The sequence below is a fragment of the Heteronotia binoei genome, chromosome 15 (genome assembly GCF_032191835.1).
Source record: "Heteronotia binoei isolate CCM8104 ecotype False Entrance Well chromosome 15, APGP_CSIRO_Hbin_v1, whole genome shotgun sequence".
In the NCBI taxonomy this organism is placed as follows: Eukaryota; Metazoa; Chordata; class Lepidosauria; order Squamata; family Gekkonidae; genus Heteronotia; species Heteronotia binoei.
Window position 1 is genome coordinate 13,224,169 of NC_083237.1, and position 20,419 is coordinate 13,244,587.

At 49.6% G+C, this 20,419-nt stretch overlaps 1 protein-coding gene across 1 annotated transcript in view; it reads left to right on the forward strand.

Annotated features, from left to right (window-relative positions):
* Positions 1–20,419, forward strand: part of ARHGEF15 (Rho guanine nucleotide exchange factor 15) — a 97,574-nt gene that overhangs the window by 30,108 nt on the left and 47,047 nt on the right. The window contains exon 4 of the mRNA XM_060254733.1: positions 920–1,351. Coding sequence (XP_060110716.1) covers positions 920–1,351 — 432 coding nt within the window. The remainder of the gene's footprint in view (positions 1–919; positions 1,352–20,419) is intronic.

A 20,419-nucleotide genomic window follows, 5' to 3' on the forward strand; every position in this document is an offset into this window, starting at 1 on the left:
AGACAGCCATGCTGATTCTGTGAATTAGGCAGGAGGGCAAGAAGGGTCGCATCAGTGCTTAGTTCTTGTGGCCCTTTCTTACAAACCCAGGGAAATGCTGACTGCCACTCTGGGGTCAGGCAGCAATTTTTCTCCAGGCCAGGGGTCCTGGAGGGTCCCCGTCAACCACAAGTCAGAAGGGAGATCCCTGAAGCCCTTGCATCTCAGCCTGAACCTTTTCTGTTTTTGCAGCCTCCTTTTAGCCCCGTGGCGCAGAGCGTTAAAGCTGCAGACCTAAGCTCTGCTCACGACCTGAGTTCGATCCCCGGTGGAAGCTGGGTTTTCAGGTAGCCGGCTCGAGGTTGACTCAGCCTTCCATCCGTCCGAGATCTGTCAAATGAGTCCCCACCTTGCTGGGGGGAAAGCGTAGATGACCGGGGAAGGCAATGGCAAACCACCCCGTAAAAAGTCTGCCCTGCAAACCTTGTGAAAGCAACGTCACCCCAGAGTTGGAAACGACTGGTGCTTGCACAGGGGACTACCTTTACCTTTAGAGCCCGGTGGCGCAGAGTGTTAAAGCTGCAGTCCTAAGCTCTGCTCGCGACCTGAGTTCGATCCCCGGTGGAAGCTGGGTTTTCAGGTAGCCGGCTTGAGGTTGACTCACCCTTCCATCCTTCCGAGGTCGGTCAAATGAGTACCCACCTTGCTGGGGGGAAAAGTGTAGATGACTTGGGAAGGCCATGGCAAACCACCCCGTAAAAAAAAAAGTCTGCCGTGAAAACGTTGTGAAAGCAACGTCACCCCAGCGTCGGAAACGACTGGTGCTTGCACAGGGGACCTTTCCTTTCCTTTCCTTTCCTTTGCCGCTCCGCCCTCGGCACCCGGGCCCGCCGCGCCGCTCCCACCTCTCCGCCCGCCACTCCCTCCCCGTCGAATGCAGTCGCCTGCTGCCGGGCAAGCTTGCAGCTCGCGCGGCGGCTCCCTTGGCCTTTGTACCCGCCAGCCCCGAACGGGAACTCCCAAAGAAGCACGGCCTTCCCCCTCCTGCTCTGCAGCCAAACTCTCCTCTTGGAAACAAGGAGGGGCGTGATCCCTCGCCGGCAGCAGGCGGTGGAGAGCGGGAGACCGCAGGCGGAGCCGGCTCGCTGGGCAGACTTGGCGCGGCGGAATGCAAGCCTAGCAAAGCGGCCGGGGGAGGGAGGGAGGGAAAAGAGGCTTTCTCCGGGAGCTCCTGCAAGCGGGGCTTTGTGCGGCGGCCTCCGGGAGCGCCCAAGGAAAGCAGAGCTGGAGATGCCAAGAAGTCCCAGGGTTGGATCTGGGGGAAGACGGCTTGCAACCGCGGGGAAATGGCTCTGAAGGCGGTCTGGCTGGGGTAAGGGAGCTTGTGTGTGTGTGTGTGTGTGTGCAAAGCGTCGCTGAAGGCGGAACAAAGGCGTGCTTTAAAAAAAAAAAAAACAGGACTTGGAAGAAAGGGGGGGGGGAATCCGCCAGGAGAGAAACACACCCCCTGGGCAGGAGAGTGTGGCTAGTGGGGGGCGTGTGGGTTTTGCAAGAGGAGAGAGAGACGGGCAAGATTTTTTGGGGGGGGGGGTGTCAGTTTTGGAGAGCCGGAGCTCCCTTTGTCAGCCGCAAGTCGGAAGGGAAATCCCCTGAAGCTCTTTACATCTCGGCTTGAAGGTGGAGGGGGGGGGGGCTGCGGAGAAGCGACTCGGGGTGCAAACGGTGTCGTGCGGAAGGTGCAATTCAAAATGCGAAAGGTGCCGTGCAAAAGGTGCAATTCAAAATGCAAAAAGTGCCATGCAAGAGGTGCAATCCAATACGCAAAAGGTGACGTGCAAAATGCCACCCGCCTAGATTCGAGGAGGGGAGAGAAATGCTCAAGGGGTCGTCGTTTCTGGGGCAGAAGGGGACAGCCCAATGAGAGCCCTTGTCCGGGTTGGATCCTGACGACGGGTTCCCCCCTCCCCCCCCCCAAGATTGTGCGTTGCGAAGAGAGGGGCTGGATCTCTTCTCCCGGGAGATCTGGGGAATTTCCTTGGCTCTCTTCCCCTCAGAGCAGATCTGGTTGAAGAGTGTGTCTTCTTCAGCGACAGATTGCGGAGATCAGCCACGAGGGAACGGATCCGCCTAGGGGAGCCTCTGCAGAAAGGGACTAGTTGCTGCAGTGGGTGGGTGGGAGGGGGCATTTAGAGTGGGGAGGGCGATGGTTTGACAGGCGTGGAGGATAATCTCCTTTTATTTCCCCCAAGGGTCACAGGGACGGGAACCCCGCCCCCTTCTCCATCCCCAGACACCTGGAAGAAAAGGGAAAAAATGTCTTCCAAAGGAAAAAGGGTGGACGGATCCTCTCCTCCCCACCGAAAAGAGTCACAAAGCATATAGGACAAAAGATGTGCAGGATGAAAGAGGGAGGTTTTTCCTGGAATCCGGGGCTTGCTGTGGGTTCCCAAACCGGCCTCTTTTCATGTGGTCCCAGTTTCGAATGATTCATCTGAGTTGTTTGATTTACAGATGGAAGAGAAAAGCGGCAAACAGAGGGATTCAGGGGGAGAGAGACCAGGCTTCTCTTAGAGCCTTTGAAGAAGGAAGAGAATAGGGCTGGTGCGCCGCGGAGCGCCGACTACGGGAATCGATGAAAAGAGTGATTTTGAGCATGTGCAGAATTGCGATTCTTTTTTTCCTTCTGATTTAGCAGCCCTGATGCCACCTCGTTTGAGGCAAGAAAGCTAAGCGCACAATTGCCCAACCTGTTGCACAAACCAGATAGCAGTCTGTGGGAATGAGGTGCATGACTCTTAATGGCAGGTGTAAACCAGTAGTGTCTCTATTGCAGTGGCTGGACTTGATATTTTTCCTGCCCTCCCTTGTAGTAAATCAGAAGTAATCCTAGGCCACTTAGTTTGTGTTCTGATGTGAACAATGTGGGAAAGTTCCTTCTTAGTCGCTTTGTTTTAAAGCCGGAGCGACAAATTTGGTTCCTGTTGTACTGGTGACTTCCCTTGTACTTTTCCTCCCTGTTGGAATCCCGGGGTCCGATTCCTCCCACTTTTATTTTATTTTGTGGTCAAGACCAATACTCCCTCTAATCTGTGGAGTCTTGTGAGCAAAAATGCTACTTCGTGAGCTACTGGCGTTAAAGTTGTGAGCGACCGCATCAATCATTTTGCCCTGGGGCCGTTTTTCTCGCACTAAACCAAAAATGCGTGAGCCAGAGGCTAAAAAACTGTGAGCTAGCTCACACCAACTCAGCTTAGAGCAGGAGTGTCGAACTCATTCGTTATGAGGGCCGGATCTGACATAAATGAGACCTTGTTGGGCCGGGCCATGTTGGGTTGGGCTGAGCCATGTCGGGCCAGGCCATGTGTGTACCTATTTGAGATTCGGTAGCAGAGATACAAACTTTATCAAGGACACAGAAAAACACAATCAAACAATTTTTTAGAAAAAACGTAAAATATGCTTAAAACATTAGCACTTGGTCTTAAAGGTGCTTTCTTTGTATTTCTCCCATGAGATCCAGGGAACTGGGTGAAGGAAGCTTGGGCTCTTTCCTTCCTTTCTCAGAGGACCAGAAGGGGGGCGGAGCTTCAGCCAGTAGCCTTGGCTCAGTAGCTTTGCTGTGTGATTGAGAGAGCCTGGCAAAGCAAGCTATTCCTCCCCAAAAGAGAAGCCTTAGCTAATGGAAAAAATAGAGGTTTTGCTCTGTAGCCGCTGTGCAATTGAACAATTGTGGAGGGATGGTGGCTCAGTGGTAGAGCATCTGCTCGGTAAGCAGAAGGTCCCAGGTTCAGTCCCCGGCATCTCCAACTAAAAAGGGTCCAGGCAAATAGGCGTGAAAAACCTCATCTTGAGACCCTGGAGAGCCGCTGCCAGTCTGAGTAGACATTACTGACTTTGATGGACTGAGAGTCTGATTCAGTAGAAGGCAGTTTCATATGTTCATAAGCCTTGCAAACCAAACTGTTAGGCAGAAGGAGGCAAGATATAGGGAGAAGGAAGCATATGACAGCCAATTGCTCGGGGGGGCCTGATAGGAGTCCTCCGGGGGCCTGATTCGGCCCCCAGACTGCATGTTTGACACCCCCGGCTTGGAGGGAACATTGGAATACTATGGTGACCCTGTAGAGTTTTCAAGTCAAGAAAGGAAAAGGGGTGGTTTGCCATTGCTTACTTCTTTGTAGCGACCCTAGACTTCTTTGGGGATCTCCCATCCAAATACTAGTCAGGGTTCAACCCTGCTTAGCTTCTGAGAGCCAATGAGATTGGGCTAGCCTGGAGTGTCCAAGTCGGAGCCCTGCCGTTTTACTTTGTGGAGTAGATTGGGCGTACCTTTTGGCAGTCAGTGGTTCTTTTGCTGGCATGAGTCTTCCCTCTTTCAATTAACCCTAGTTTGGTTGGTCTGAAAATCTGTCTAAGTGATTGTGGATGTTTTACTTTGGGGTAAGTTTGACTGTGCGACTGAACAACGACAAAAGTTTGCTTGGCCCTGAGACCCGGATAGCCCAGGCTAGCCCGATCTCATCAGATCTCGGAAACTAAGCAGGATCGGCCCGGGCTAATCTTTGGAAGGGAGACCTCCAAGGAATACCCAAGTTGGGAGGCAGAGGCAGGCAACAGCAAACCACCTCCATCTCTTGTCTTGAAAACGCCAAAGGGGTCCCCATAATTAAGTTGTGACTTGACAGCCCTTCCCAACACCACCACCAGCAACAAGTTTGCTCGGAGGTTTTTTCCTCTGTTTGGAAGAATGAGGAGGATCTTTAGAGCAGGGGTCCCCGACCCCTAGTCCGTGAACTGGTACCGGTCCGTGGCCTGTTAGCAACTGGGCCATGAGTGGTATAATTATTTCATTATATATTACAATGTAGTTATAACAATACGAAGACGACGACATTGGATTTACCCGTATTTTTCGCTCCATAAGACGCACCTGAACATAAGACGCACCTAGTTTTTAGAGCCGTTTGTGTGAATTTAGAGGCATTTGTGTGAATTTTTTGCAGTATTCGCTCCTTAAGACGCACACACTTTTCCCTCCACTTTTTTTGGGGGGGGGAAAGTGAGTCTTATGGTGCAAAAAATACTGTATATCCTGCACTCCACTCTGAATTTCAGAGTTTTAGAGTGACTCACAATCTCCTTTCCCTTCCTCCCCCACAACAGACACCCTGTGAGGTGGGTGGGGCTGAGAGAGCTCTCACAGCAGCTGCCCTTTCAAGGACAACCTCTGCCAGAGCTATGACTTACCCAAGGCCCTTCCTGTAGCTGTAAGTGGAGGAGTGGGGAATTAAACCTGGTTCTCCCACATAATAGTCCACACACTTAACCACCACACCGAATGAATAGAAATAAAGTGCACAATTGTATCATCCTGAAACCATCGCACATGCGCACACACAGTCCGTGGAAAAATTGTATTCCACAAGACCGGTCCCTGGTGCTAAAAACGTTGGGGTCCACTGCTTTAGAGCAGGGATGGCCAGCGGTAGCTCTCCAGATGTTTTTTGCCTACTACTCCCATCAGCCCCAGCCAGCAGGGCTGATGGCTGGGGCTGATGGGAGTTGTAGGCAAAAAACATCTGGAGAGCTACCGTTGGCCACCCCTGCTTTAGAGGATTGCGGCTTTGTCGCTTGCCCTCGTTTAAACTGAGAATAACCTCCTGTGGTCAGAGAGAACAAACTTGTTGGTTTGATCTATTTGATTTCTGCCCTTCCCTCGAACGGACTCCTCCCCCTCACCCCTTTCACATTTTGGTATGAACTGGCATAGGGAAAAGTCCCTTTGTAGTCTTTGACTGAGTCCCTCCCTCCGTCTGAATAAATCTGCGGACTCAAGGCCGAAGAATCCGACTCACTGCCGAAGAATCCGAGGATCCCAGTCTCCTTTCCGTTCCAGCGGTCTGAGCTCCCTCCGCTGAAGCTGGTGTAAACTGGCTGCAGAAGATGAATGGGAGAGATTTTTTTTGGCAGCACATGCAAGGCCTGCTGTTTGAAGAGGGAGAGAGAGGTAACGGGGCGGCAGCTGAACCCGGAGGCGTGGGCAGGATGCTCGGCTCCTCCAGCGTCTCTGCAGACAGACTCCTGTACAGTTGCCCCAGGGTGAGCTGCAGGGGGCAACACACGGGAGGCATAACGGTATCTTTGAAGTGAGGTGGTGGCAGAGATTAAGAGCCAGCAGATGGCTCTGACGCCAGGGTTTGTGCGCTAAGTGCTGTCGATTTGCTTCTGGCCTGTGGACAGACTCCTGTACAGTTGCCCCAGGGTGAGCTGCAGGGGGCAACACACGGGAGGCATAACGGTATCTTTGAAGTGAGGTGGTGGCAGAGATTAAGAGCCAGCGGATGGCTCTGACGCCAGGGTTTGTGCGCTAAGTGCTGTCGATTTGCTTCTGGCCTGTGGACAGACTCCTGTACAGTTGCCCCAGGGTGAGCTGCAGGGGGCAACACACGGGAGGCATAACGGTATCTTTGAAGTGAGGTGGTGGCAGAGATTAAGAGCCAGCGGATGGCTCTGACGCCAGGGTTTGTGCGCTAAGTGCTGTCGATTTGCTTCTGGCCTGTGGACAGACTCCTGTACAGTTGCCCCAGGGTGAGCTGCAGGGGGCAACACACGGGAGGCATAACGGTATCTTTGAAGTGAGGTGGTGGCAGAGATTAAGAGCCAGCGGATGGCTCTGACGCCAGGGTTTGTGCGCTAAGTGCTGTCGATTTGCTTCTGGCCTGTGGCGACCCTGTGAATGATCTACAAAATCATCCTGTTGTAACCCTCCCCCGGATAACCTAGGCAAGCCCGATCTCGTCAGATCTCGGAATGGAAGCAGGAACGACTCTGGCAAGCAGCGTTCCCTCTAAGCTGAGTTAGCGTGAGCTAGCTCACAATTTTTTAGCCTCCAGTGCACACATTTTTGTCTCAGCTCCTGAAAAATGGCCCTGGAGCAAACCAGTTTATGCAGTCGCTCACAACTTTCATGCCAGTGGCTCACAAAGTAACATTTTTGCTCACAAGACTCCACAGCTTAGGGAGAAGATTGCTGGCAAGTACTTGGATGGGAGACCTCCTTGGAATACCAGCAGTCGGGAGGCAGGGGCAGGCTTCATTCAGACACCTCTCTAAACAGCCTCCATGCCCACAGTAAGAGTCAGTCACCAGAGGTCACCATGACTTCCAGGAACACACACACACACACAAAACGACTGTTAGCTGCCCTGAGCCTGTTGGGGGAGGGTGGGATACAAATATAATATAATAAAATACCCCCCCCCCCAAAAAAAAGAAAAAAACATCCTATCACAAGCCTTGCTCAGGTCTTGTGGCTTTTTTGACTGAGTCTATCCATCTCATCTTGTGCCTTACTTTTTCCCTGCTGCCTTCGGCTTTTCCTTGCATTATTGTCTTTTCCAATAACTCTTATCTTCTAGGCAGCTTTCGGACTTGATTTGATGTCAAGGGACACAAGGGTTTATCTGTTTGGAATCCAGTTCTCAATTTTGTTGGAGAGACTGGGAGGATACCGAGATAAGAATATAGCTTGCTTGTATATACTCTTTTCCTGACAGACCCCATTAACAGATACTTGATGTTGGCATTTTTTTGGTCCCAATGTGTGCATCGCTTTACACTTTGTTATTCAGTTGCACAATCGAGTCCGACTCCTTGCGACCCCATGGACCAAGTCACGCCCAGGCCCCCCGTCTTCCACCATCCTCCGAAGTCTGCTCCAATTCATGTCATTCACATCAGTAATGCTGTCCAGCCATTTCATCTTTTGCCGTCCCCTTCTTTTGCCTTCTGTCTTTCCCAGCATCAGGGTCTTTCATGTCTGTTGAGTCACTGTTATCCCCATGTTTGGCCGCTTTCTCAGAGAACTCCAAAGTTTGGTTTGGCAGGACCAAATATTATCCTTCCTAGCATAACTTTTACCTCCACTGCAGGACTTTTTGGAAGGATTCCTGTGGAACTGCAAAATGTCAAAAGCCTGAAGTTGGAAACTGGAATTAACTATCCAGGTGGGCTTTGCCTCAAATCCATGAATGATTCTACTGTAAAAAGAGGAATCTGTGAAGCTGTTTCCAGGACTCCCTTGAGAATGCTATATAGGTGATCTGTTTCCAACAGAGATCTGTCCATCCATGGAGGGCCACAGTGGGAGGGCTTGTGAAGTTCTGACCCTCCTCATGGCCACCTGGGTTTTGGCCACTATGTGACACAGAGTGTTGGACTGGATGGGTCATGGGCCTGACCCAACATGGCTTCTCTTTTCTTCCTATGTCTGGTGCAGTGATGCTCTGACTTCTTGGTGCTTGGGAGGGTTTCTATTATTTATTTATTTATTCATTCATTCATTCCTTTACATTTATATCCCTCCCTCTCCGCAAGCGGACTCAGGGCGGCTCACAACATCATAAAAACAATCAATTCAATAAACATATAAAACCATAATTTACTTATCAATTTAAAAACTATTAGCGCTGTCTCAGTCCAATCTAGGCGGTATTGACTTCTGCCTATGCTCGCCAGCATTCTGTGGGATGTCCGGTGGCAGCCCATTTTCAATCAACCACAAAAGCCTGTTTAAACAGTTCGGTCTTACAGGCCCTGCGGAACGCCGACAAATCCCGCAGGGCCCTTATAGCTTCTGGGAGGGTGTTCTGGGTGGAGGTCTGGTCCTGCTGGTGAACCTCCTGATGATACCTAGGTTTTGGCCACTGTGTGACACAGAGCATTGGACTTGATGAACCATTGGCCTGATCCAACATGGCTTCTCTGACTTTCTTATGTTCATCCTCACACACATTTATACCCCCTCTACAAGCATCTTTCCTTGTGCAGGAAATCTTAGATAAAGAATTGCATTCCATTGAATCATAGTTCTAGTCTGTCCGACCTGATACAGTGCCACAGTGGCAGAGAAGGTCCTAGTTTCGGTTATGAGTGTCTCTTTGAGAGCCAGTTTGGTGTAGTGGTTCAGTGCACGGACTCTTTATCTGAGAGAAGCGTGTTTGATTCCCCACTCCTCCACTTGCACCTGCTGATATGACTTTGGGTCAGTCACAGTTCTCGCAGAGCTCTTCCTCTTAACAGCAGTTTCTGTCAGAGCTCTCTCAGTTCCACCTACCTCACAGGGTGTCTGTGGGGGGGGGAAGGGAAAGGCGATTGTAAGCCTCTCTGAGATTCCTTTGGGTAGTGAAGGGCAGGGTATAAATCCAATCGCCTCTGTTTGTTGAAGGCCCTATCTTTTCCTCAGAGATCTGAACACACGAAGCTGCCTTGTACTGAATCAGATCTTTGCTCCATCAAGGTCTGTCTTGTCTGCTCAGGCTGGTGGCATTTCTCGAGGGTCTCAGGGTGGAGGTCTTTCACATATTTGATCCTTTTAACTGGAGATTCTGGGGATTGAACCTGGGACCACCTGCATGCTAAGCAGACGTTCTACCACTGAGCCACAGCCCCTCTTTTATGCAGACAATGCTCCATTCAGAAGTTATAGTCAACGTGTGTACAATCTGTGTACACTTGGTTTTCCTTAAAATGTGCCTTGAGTAATTCTAATGTTACATTCAGCTCATGTTCAACACAAAGCTCATATTAATCCAAGTCCTAGTCCCTGGTTTCATTCGTAAAGTGAACATAAACTGACTGTTTCATATGAACAGACGTATGGATCTATATGCAAGAGGTACATGTGTTCCCTGAAATGTGAACAGATCTAGTACTGAGCTCAGTGGATTGGTGGTTTGGCTCACATGAAAACCATAGATTTATACCCCGCCCTTCTCTCTGAATCATAGTCTCAGAGCGGCCCACAATCTCCTATACCTTCCTCCAGGCCCGGGATTCAGTGGGAGCTCACAGGAGCACAGCTCCTGAACCTTTCTGAGAGTTCCACCTCCTTGTTCTTTGAATAGTAGGTGTGGCTGCATAACAATTCCTGGATGAGCTCTAGCACATATTTTTCTACAAAACGACCCCTGCCTTCCTCCCCCACAATGGACACCCTGTGAGGTGGGTGGGGCTGAAAGAGCTCCCACAGAAGCTGCCCTTTCAAGGACAACTCTGTGAGAGCTATGGCTGACCCAAGGCCATTCCAGCAGCTGCAAGTGGAGAAGTGGGGAATCAAACCTGGTCCTCCCAGATAAGAGTCTGCACACTTAACCACTACACCAAACTGGCTCTCATGAGCACATGAAGCTGGCCTTATGCTGAATCAGACCCCTGTCCATTGAAGTCAATATTGTCTGCTCAGACTTGCAACAGCTTTCCAAGGTCTCAGGATCTTTCCCATCACTTGATCTATTAACTGGAGATGCCTGGGATCGAACCTGCGGCCTTCTGCATACCAAGCAGATGCTGTTTCTGTGTCACAGCTGCGCTTGTATTCAAGGCTCAGTATAAGACAGTTTTGCAGGGCACCAGTCTTTGCTCCTCAGTCTGAAACTGGGCCTGTATACATGCAAATCGTGTACGCTCACTGAACCGTGTCCCCTAACCCTATTTTACGGGAACTGATTGCCCAGAGCTTATAAAAAGCCCCTGCAAACAGCGAAGAAGCTCTAGGGTTGCGACCTGTGGTCAAAGCTCAGAAGGGAAACTGAACAACCGTCTGCAGCCTAATTTTGGTTGCAGCAAAGAGCCGGGGCAGGATATGAGTTCACATTAGGTTTTATAATATAAATAACTTCGAAATGTAGCTGCCGGCTTGGCGGGGGGGGGAGTGTTTACAGGACCATAATTAAAAGAGAGTTCATAATAGACTGTGGATCAGCCGCTAAAACTGGTAAGCGGGAGAATTAGGATGGAAGCGACATCACACAGACAGTTGTTGATCCCTCGAACTCATTGCCACTGGATACCGTGATATTTCCCGGTTGCTACGCAGAGGCGAGCAATGGCCAACCTCCTCTGCTCACCTCTTTCCTTGAAAACCCTACAGGATCACCATTAGTCAGCTATGACTTGACACAGGACCTACTGTAAGCGCTCGGAGGATTGGCTACATCGGGGTGTGTGGCCTAATATGCAAAGGAGTTCCTGCTACAAAAAAAGCCCTGAGTATGTGAAAGACCCGAGTTCGTATCCCCATGTGACATGGAAGTCACTTTGGTCTAGGGTTGCCAATCCCCAGTTGGAGGCAGGGGATCCCCTGGTTTGGAGGCCCTCCCTCCACTTTAGGGTTATTAGAAAGCAGTGGTGGTGGGAGGAAATGTACACTGGGCATTCCATTATACCCTATGGAGTTTCGTCCCAATTGGATATAATGGAGAATCAATCCCCGGGTATCCGGGGCTCTGAGCGGGGCTGTTTTTTGAGGTAGAGACACCACGTTTTCAGCATAGCCATCTGGTGCCTCTCCTCAAAACAACCCCCAAGTTTCAAAAAAATTGGCCTAGGGCAGGGGTGGGGAAACAGTGGCTCTCCAGATTTATTATTTTTTTGCCTACAACTCCCAACATGGCCGATGGCTGGGGCTGTTGGGAGTTGTAGGCAAAAAAAAAAATCTGGAGAGCCACTGTTCCCCACCCCTTGTAGGGGGTCCAATTCTATGAGACTCCAAAGTTGCCCCCATCCCCCATTATTTCCAATGGAGAAAGAGCATTTAAAAAGAGCGTAGTCCCTTTAAATGTGATGGCCAGAACTCCCTTTGGAGTTCAGTCATGCTTGTCACAACCTTTCTCCTGTTTCCACCCCCAAAGTCCTCAGATATTTCCTGAGTCAAACCTAGCCACCCCACCTTGGTCCCATCACAGTTTAACCTGCCTACAAGAGGATTGTTGTGACGTTTTATCATGAGGAGAGATGTCAACTGCTTTGGGTGCCCTTTGGGGAAAAGGTGGGGTATACATGAATTGAATAAACATTTAGAGAGGGTCCGATAAGCTCATGGCGGAAAATCTTGGTATGGTCAGATGCTGGGAAGGGCAGCTTCCACATTCAAGTATCATAGAGTTGGAAGGGACCTCCAGGGTCATCTAGTCCAACCCCCTGCACAATGCAGGAAACTCAAATACCTCCCCCTAAATTCACAGGATCCTCATTTCTGTCAGATGGCCATCTAGCCTCTGATGGGTTCTTCCATGGATTTAAAGTTGGTTAAATGACAGGGAATAAAAAGTAAGAATAAATGAGCAGTTCTTGCAATGGAAGGAAGTAAACAGCGAGGTCCCATAAGGATCAATACTGGGGCCAGTACTATTTTATTTGTTTGTAAATGATCTGGAAGTAGGGATAACCAGTGGTAGTGGCCAAGTTTGCGGATGATACGAAATCATTTAGAATGGTGAAAACCAATGCTGACCGTGAAAAGGAAAGATGAATGATTCTTTTCGGCTCCTTTGAGTTCTTCATGCACCACTGGGGATGAAACCAGTGTGACCAAATTGCACTCTGTGTCCTCTAGCTGCAGAACTGCAGTGGGAAGGTTGAAGCTGCATGTGATCTCTTAGGAAAAATTGGCTGTGATTGAGGAGAAGCAGAGAGCCCCAGTTGGGTTGGGGGATTTATTTATTATTTATTTATTTATTACTTTCCATTTATATCCCGCCCTCTCCGGAAGCGGACTCAGGGCGGCTCACAACATCATAAAATACAATCAATCCATAAAACATATAAAACCATAATTTACATATATCAACTTTAAAACCATTCTATGGCGCTATTTCAGTACAATATAGGTGGTATCAAATTCTCGACTGTGATTGCCAGCATTCTGTAAGATGTCCGGCGGCAGCCCTTTTTCAAACCGCAAAAGCCTGTTTAAATAATTCGGACTTACAGGCCCTGCGGAACGCAGACAAATCCCGCAGGGCCCTTAGGGCTTCTGGAAGGGTGTTCCAAAGTTCTGGTGCTGCCACCAAAAAAGCCTGCAATTGCAGGGGGGGGGGGGGGGGGAGAGAAAAAGTTGGATAGGGGAACTCATAGACAGTCTACACCAGAGATGGCCAAACTTGATTAAAGTAAGAGCCACATAGAATAAGTGTCAGATGTTTGAGAGCTGCAAGACAGGGAGGGAGGGAGGAAAGCAAATAGATGGAGGGAAGAGAGAAGGAGGTGGAAAGAAAGCAACTTTAACTTTAAAATGCATTCTCCGCGCCATCAGCTGGCTTGGCTTGAAGAAGTGATTTAAAGAGACACATGCCTTCTCCAAGCCAGCTAGTGAGGCAGTGGGGGCTTGGAGAGCCACACAATATGTGTGAAAGAACCACATGTGGCTCCCCAGCCACAGTTTGGCCACCCCTGGTCTGTGCCCACAACGCATAAATCCCTGCAATTATCTGTGCAGAGAGCTTTCACCGGGAGAAGCAGCAAACGTGCTTCAGTGAGTGCCCTTTTCCAGGACGGTTCTAGAGTTTCGAGTCCTGGTTTGAATGAAGCCTGACCTCTGAGGAACAGATGCTGAGGGGGTGGATATTCCCATCATGCCCTGCTCCAGAGTCTGCCCAGCTGGCTGCTGTTCAGAGACAGGATGCTGCACAGATAAGCCAATCTTCCAGCCCAGCAGGGCGGTTCTTAATGGCTTTATGGCTCCCTGCGTAAGCCCAGGGCTCCAAGATATCCATTTAAGTGTAATGTGTCTTCAAAGCCCTTTACTGCAGACCGCAGTGGGGATTTGGCCGGGATTGCTGCGTCGTGCTCTAAATGAGATGGATGCTTATGCGTATTCTTCTAAGCAACTAAGGGCTTACTGGAGTGGACACAAAAACACCACGGGGAGAAAAGGGAGATGCATGTTTTATGGGATCAAATAACTATTGTTGAACTTGCTAGAAGTGATCTCTTTGAGTTATCGAGGAACAGTGGCTAGAATGTTGGACTAGAACAGGGGCGGCCAAACTTGCTTAATGTAGGAGCCACATAGAATAAGCATCAGATGTTTGAGAACTGCAACACATGAATATCAGATGTTTGAAGGAGGGTGGGAGGAAGGGAGAGAGGAAGGCAAAATAGATGGGGGAGGGAGGTGGAAAAAGCAGCTTTAAATTCATCCTCCAAGCCACTGGCTGCCTTGGCTTGGAGAAGTGATTTAAAGAGGAAAAATACCTTCTCCAGGCTGACCAACGATCTGGGAAACCAGGGTTCAAATCTCCACTCTGCCTTTGTTATTTACGTGGGGCCTTCACATTTTCTCAGCGTGGCCTACCTCACAGGGTCGTTGTGAAGATAAAATGGAGGAGAGATGAATGGCATAAGCCACTTTGGTTCTCCATTGTGAAGAAAGGCGAGGTATAAAGCAAGTAAAATAAATTAAAATATATATATTTTTTCCTAATCAAGTAGCAATTTAGTGATTCTGGATAGATTTGCCCAAAGCAAAATGTTGTGACTTTAGGATCAGATTGTAGGTGGAACTGGCATTCTATGAGTAGCACAACAAATATGTTTTTTGTTGTTGTTTTTTATCTTTTAAAAAAACTTTTCCAAACAAAGTACATTAATCACATCTACAAAACAACTAAAAGGAGCAAGACTGAATAAATGCAAAGTAGTACATACATTTGAAAGTAATACATAAGTAATATCAGATTAGAGTATACAGATCAGTAGTAGATAAAATCAAAATACGTCTTTGGCAATTTACAATCCTTTGTGTTGTTTGACGTACCGCTGAAAATACGGAAACCATTTCTCCTCAAAATCTGACTTATACGTTGGGTTCTCTATTGCTAGAATTTGAGATGCAATATCCCACTATATCCCAAATACGTCCAGATATAGTCTTTGATCCTCAAAAGCCACAAAATGTCTCGTTACAGAACTGGACCACGGTTTTAGAGAAGGGAATGGATTAATGCTTCCCTCCCTCTGATAAAAAAAAAATACCATATGCAATAACCTAAGCAAAGAGAGAGCCAGTTTGGTGTAGTGGTGAAGTGTGCGGACTCTTATCTGGGAAAACCGGGTTTGATTCCCCACTCCTCCACTTGCACCTGCTGGAATGGCCTTGGGTTAGCCATAGCTCTTGCAGAGTTAAGAACATAAGAGAACATAAGAGAAGCCATGTTGGATCAGGCCAATGGCCCATCCAGTCCAACACTCTGTCACACAGTGGCCAAAAAATTTATATATATATATATACATATACATATATATGCACACTGTGGCTAATAGCCACTGATGGACCTCTACTCCATATTTTTATCTAACCCCCTCTTGAAGTTGGCTATGCTTGTAGCCACCACCACCTCCTGTGGCAGTGAATTCCACATGTTAATCACCCTTTGGGTGAAGAAGTACTTCCTTTTATCCGTTTTAACCCAACTGCTCAGCAATTTCATCAAATGCCCACGAGTTCTTGTATTGTGAGAAAGGGAGAAAAGGACTTCTTTCTCTACTTTCTCCATCCCATGCATAATCTTGTAAACCTCTATCATGTCACCCCACAGCTGACATTTCTTCAAGCTAAACAGCCCCAAGCTAAAGAGTTGTTCTTGAAAGGGCAGCTGCTGTGAGAGCCCTCTCAACCCCACTCATCTCACAGGGTGTCTGTTATTGGGGGAGGGAAGGAGATTGTGAGCCGCTCTGAGACTGAGATTTGGAGTGGAGGGCGGGATATAAATCCAATATCTTCATCTTCTTCAAAAAAATTCAAAATGCAAGTTTCTCTTTTTTTCCCCTTCAACCAATGCTCAAAACTGGAGCAGTTGTAGGGTTGCCATCTCCAGGTGGGGCCTGGAGATCTCCTGAAATTACTGCTGAGCTCAAGACAACAGAGATCAGTTGCTCTGGAATTTAAAAAATGGCTGCTTTGGAGAGTGGACTCTATGGGCCTAGTACCCCACTCAGGGCTCTCTCTTCCCCAAACGCTCCCCCAACCTGGAGCTGGCCACTCAAGTTGGGTAGGGAAAGGGTGGCATGACCAGGCAACAATGCAGGAGAGAGCATTAAAACGGATCTTGGCTCAGTACCAATACTACCTCTAAGTTGTGGAGTCTAGGAAGCGAAAAAATCTACTTCGTGAGCTCCTGGCATTAAAGTTGTGAGTGACTGCATCAGTTTGTTTGCTTGAGGGCCATTTTTTCCTGAGCTAAAACAAAAATGCGTGAGCTGGAGGTTAAAAAACTGTGCGCTAACTCACACTAGCTCAGCTTAGGCGGAACACCACTCAGTACCCTTCGCAACCTTGAAACGTATTGGGGTGGGGCTCTGCAGTTGCTTGCTATTTAGGGCCCAATGGTACCTCTGGATTGCCAGTTCACAAACACACAGGAAGCTGCCTTACAGTGCATCAGACTCGGTCTGGTAGTGGCTTTCTGGGGTCTCAGGCAGAGTCTTTCACATCACCTCCTCCCTGACGGTTTTAACTGAGGGTGCTGGGAACTGAACGTGGGACCTTTCTGCGTGTCATGTAGCTTCTCCGGAGAGCCGGTTTGGTGTAGTGATTAAGTGTGTAGACCCTTATTTGGGAGAACTGGGTTTGATTCCCCACTCCTCCACTTGCAACTGCTGGAATTTCCTTGGGTCGGCCATAGCTCTTGTAGGAGTTGTCCTTGAAAGGGCAGCTTCTGTCAGAGCTCTCTCGGCCCCACCTACCTCACAGGGTGTCTGTTGTGGGGGAAGAAGATAGAGATTGTAAGACACGTATGGTGCCTCCCTCACCCCCCGCACTGATAACGCACCCAATTCAGTGACCCCCCAGGAGGACGGCACCCTAGGCAATCATCTAGTTTGCCTAGTGGCAGCCCCTCCCACAAAAAGAACCTAATGTTTCCACTGGGGCTTGAACCCAGGAGCTTCTGTGTGTAATGCGAATGTGGCTACCATGCCGTTATGGAACCCATACATCGCACCTTTTTGAGAACCAGTTTGGTGTAGTGGTTAAATGCGCAGACTCTAATCTGGGAGAATCAGATTTGATTCCCCACTCCTTCACACGTGCAGCTGCTGGGTGAGCTTGGGTCAGCCACAGTTCTCGCAGAGCTATTCTCTCAGGAGCAGTTTCTATCCGAGCTCTCTCAGCCCTACCTACTTCACAGGGTGTCTGTTGTGGGGAAAGGAAGGGAAAGATTTTTAGTTACTCTGACTGAAGGCTGAGGTGTAAACCCAATTCCTTCTTCCCCTTTGGTCCTTTCATGGGTGTCACCTTTTGAAGGGATACGAGTTCCCTTACAGCTACAAGTCCCTGGGTCTGTCTCTTCTTACAGCCCTTTGCCATCTGGGGGAGGTTGCAGGTTCCCCATTGTTATAAATACTAGCGAAAGGGCCAAGATCTAGATAAACGGAGTGTGGGATTCTTGCCTCCTGCCCGACCCTTTTGTTAGCACTTCCTCTGCCTCATGGCAGGCCAGCTCCAAGCAGAACCCCTTTGTTTCCTGCCTCCGGAAAGACGCATTTCCCTTCTCAATGGAAAAGAGCTCCGGATCTGTGAAGGGGCTGTGGTCACGAAGGACCTAGTTGGTTCGCCTGTGGTCTGAGAAGGCTGCTTCTCTGCTTTCTCCGTGGAGGGAAGTAGGCTGGCTGAATCTCTCCAGGTACGGTTGGTCTCCTCTGCTTTCACTCCCGTTTTTTCATTCCACCTGCCTTTTAGACCGGTGACACCTGGTAATTAGGCCGGGGCTCCCTGTCGCCTCTTCTTGTTTGCCACTGTTTGGTGTCAAACGAGAAACGGCAGTGCCATCAGCCGTAGGTTTAATTTGGTAACCACTGAGGACTAGAAACGTGTTCTGCTGCCTCGCCCACTAAGCAAACTGGAGAGCCAGTTTGGTGTAGCGGTTAAGTGTGCGGACTCTCATCTGGGAGAACCGGGTTTGATTCCCCCACTCCTCCACTTGCACCTGCTGGAATGGCCTTGGGTCAGCCATAGCTCTGGCAGAGGTTAGTCCTTGAAAGGGCAGCTGCTGTGAGAGCCCTCTCCAGCCCCACCCACCTCACAGGGTGCCTGTTGTGGGGGAGGAAGGGAAAGGAGATTGTGAGCCGCTCTGAGACTCTTTGGAGTGGAGGGTGGGATATAAATCCAATATCTTCATCTACCTCACGGGGTGTCTGTTGTGGGGGAGGAAGGTAAAGGAGATTGTGAGCTGCTCTGAGACTCTTCGGAGTGGAGGGCGGGATATAAATCCAATATCTTCATCTACCTCACGGGGTGTCTGTTGTGGGGGAGGAAGGTAAAGGAGATTGTGAGCCGCTCTGAGACTCTTCGGAGTGGAGGGTGGGGTATAAATCCAATATCTTCATCTACCTCACGGGGTGTCTGTTGTGGGGGAGGAAGGTAAAGGAGATTGTGAGCCGCTCTGAGACTCTTTGGAGTGGAGGGAGGGATATAATTCCGATATCTTCATCTACCTCACGGGGTGTCTGTTGTGGGGGAGGAAGGTAAAGGAGATTGTGAGCCGCTCTGAGACTCTTCAGAGTGGAGGGCGGGATATAAATCCAATATCTTCATCTACCTCACGGGGTGTCTGTTGTGGGGGAGGAAGGTAAAGGAGATTGTGAGCCGCTCTGAGACTCTTCAGAGTGGAGGGCGGGATATAAATCCAATATCTTCATCTACCTCACGGGGTGTCTGTTGTGGGGGAGGAAGGTAAAGGAGATTGTGAGCCGCTCTGAGACTCTTCAGAGTGGAGGGCGGGATATAAATCCAATATCTTCATCTACCTCACGGGGTGTCTGTTGTGGGGGAGGAAGGTAAAGGAGATTGTGAACCGCTCTGATACTTTCGGAGTGGTGGGCGGGATATAAATCCAATATCTTCTAGGCTGCTGCTGAGGGCGCCGGCAGGGTGGGGGTGGCAAATCAGGCCTTCTCCCCCTCCCCTCTAGACAAACGCCTAGTTTTCCTGCTCCCCAGCCACCTTCTCCCTTCCTTCCCCAGCCCAGGTCAATTTCAATGCCGGGGCTCTAGCGCTGCGTTCCTGGCTATCTAAAGGCTCGTGCCCCCCCCCCACACCAGTCAGCTGATCAGTGGATAAAACGCGGCTGCGCAGCATGGTTGATTGGTGGGGGGTTCACGCACACCTTTAGATAGCCAGGAACACAGCGCTAGAGTCCCATACCGGCATTGAAATTGACATGGGGTGGGAAAGGGAAGGAGGAGGCATGGCAGGGAGGGGGGAGGTGCAGGGGGGAGGTCGAGCCACAGGGGGAAGGTGAGGGGGCGCTGTGAAGGGGGGTGGCAGGCAGCAAGTCCGGCTAGGGTGCCATGGGACGTCAGGCCGGTACTGCCTACACAATTAGGCCCTTTCTTACACATCTAGGAAAATACTGATCGCTACCTTGGGGTCGGGAAGCAATTTTTCCGGTTTGGCCAGGGGTCCTGGAGGATTTTTTGCCATCTTCTGGGCATGGAGCAGGGGGCACTGGGTGTGTGTGTGGCGGGTGGGGAGGTATTTGCGAATTTCCTGCATTGCGCAGGGGGTTGGACTAGATGACCCTTCCAACTCTTATGATTCTAAGTGATCTGCTGTAAGCGTAGGTGTGTGTTTGTGGCATACGCCTCTGTGCTGTATCTTTTTGGAAGACGTATCTGTGGGCAGGCGCCATTTGCTGTTCTGGAGTACATGCACTTAAAATTGTTTCGCAATGATAAGTGCCCTGGGTGATAACTGGAAGGTATGGCCCTTTTAGAGTTACCATTGGCCTGCTCTGCTTTTACTCTGGTCCTTCCTCCCACCTAGGGCAGGGGTGTCAAACATGCAGTTCGGGGACCGAATCAGACCCCCCTGAGGGCTTCTACCAGGCCCCCCGAACAACTGGCTGTCATCTGCTTCCTTCTCCCTTTCTTTTGCTTCCTTCTGCATAACGATTTGCTTTGCAAGGCTTGCTCAATTGCACAGGAGCTAGAGAGCAAACCCTCTGTTTTCTCAATTGGCTGAGGCTCCTCCCTTGGAGAGGAAGTGGGGAGGTAGAAGCTTGCTTTTCCAGGCTCTCTCAATCGCACAGCGGAGCTACTGAGCCAAGCCTCTCTTCTATTGGCTGAGGCTCCTCCCCCTCCTGGTCCCCTGTGGAAGGAAGGAAAGAGCCAGAACTTCCTTTGGCCAGTTCCCTGGATCCCATGGGAGAGATACAAAGAAAGCACCATTGAGATTAAGGAGTGCTAACGTTTTAAGCATGTTTTAAGTTAAAAAAAATATATATATATATATTTGCGTTTGTCTATGTTCTTTATAAAATTCATATCTCTGCTACCTAATCTTAAATAGGTGCACACATGGCCCGGCGTGGCTCGGCCCGACCCGACATGGCCCGACTCGACAAGGTCTCGTTTCTATCAGATCCAGCCCTCATAACAAATTAGTTAGACTCCCGTGATCTAGACTCTGTACCCTTGTTTTAAGGAACGCCTCTACCAGTTAAAGCAGGAACGCAGCACCCTGTGGAACATAAGCAAGGGTCTTTAACTCCATAGAACTGAGTTCCTGGGTGTCCCGGAGATCTGATATTTCAACTCAGGCGCTCAAGACTCGTACTGATGCTTTCCGCCTTGCCGCCTTCTGGAGCAGGGTGTGGACTTA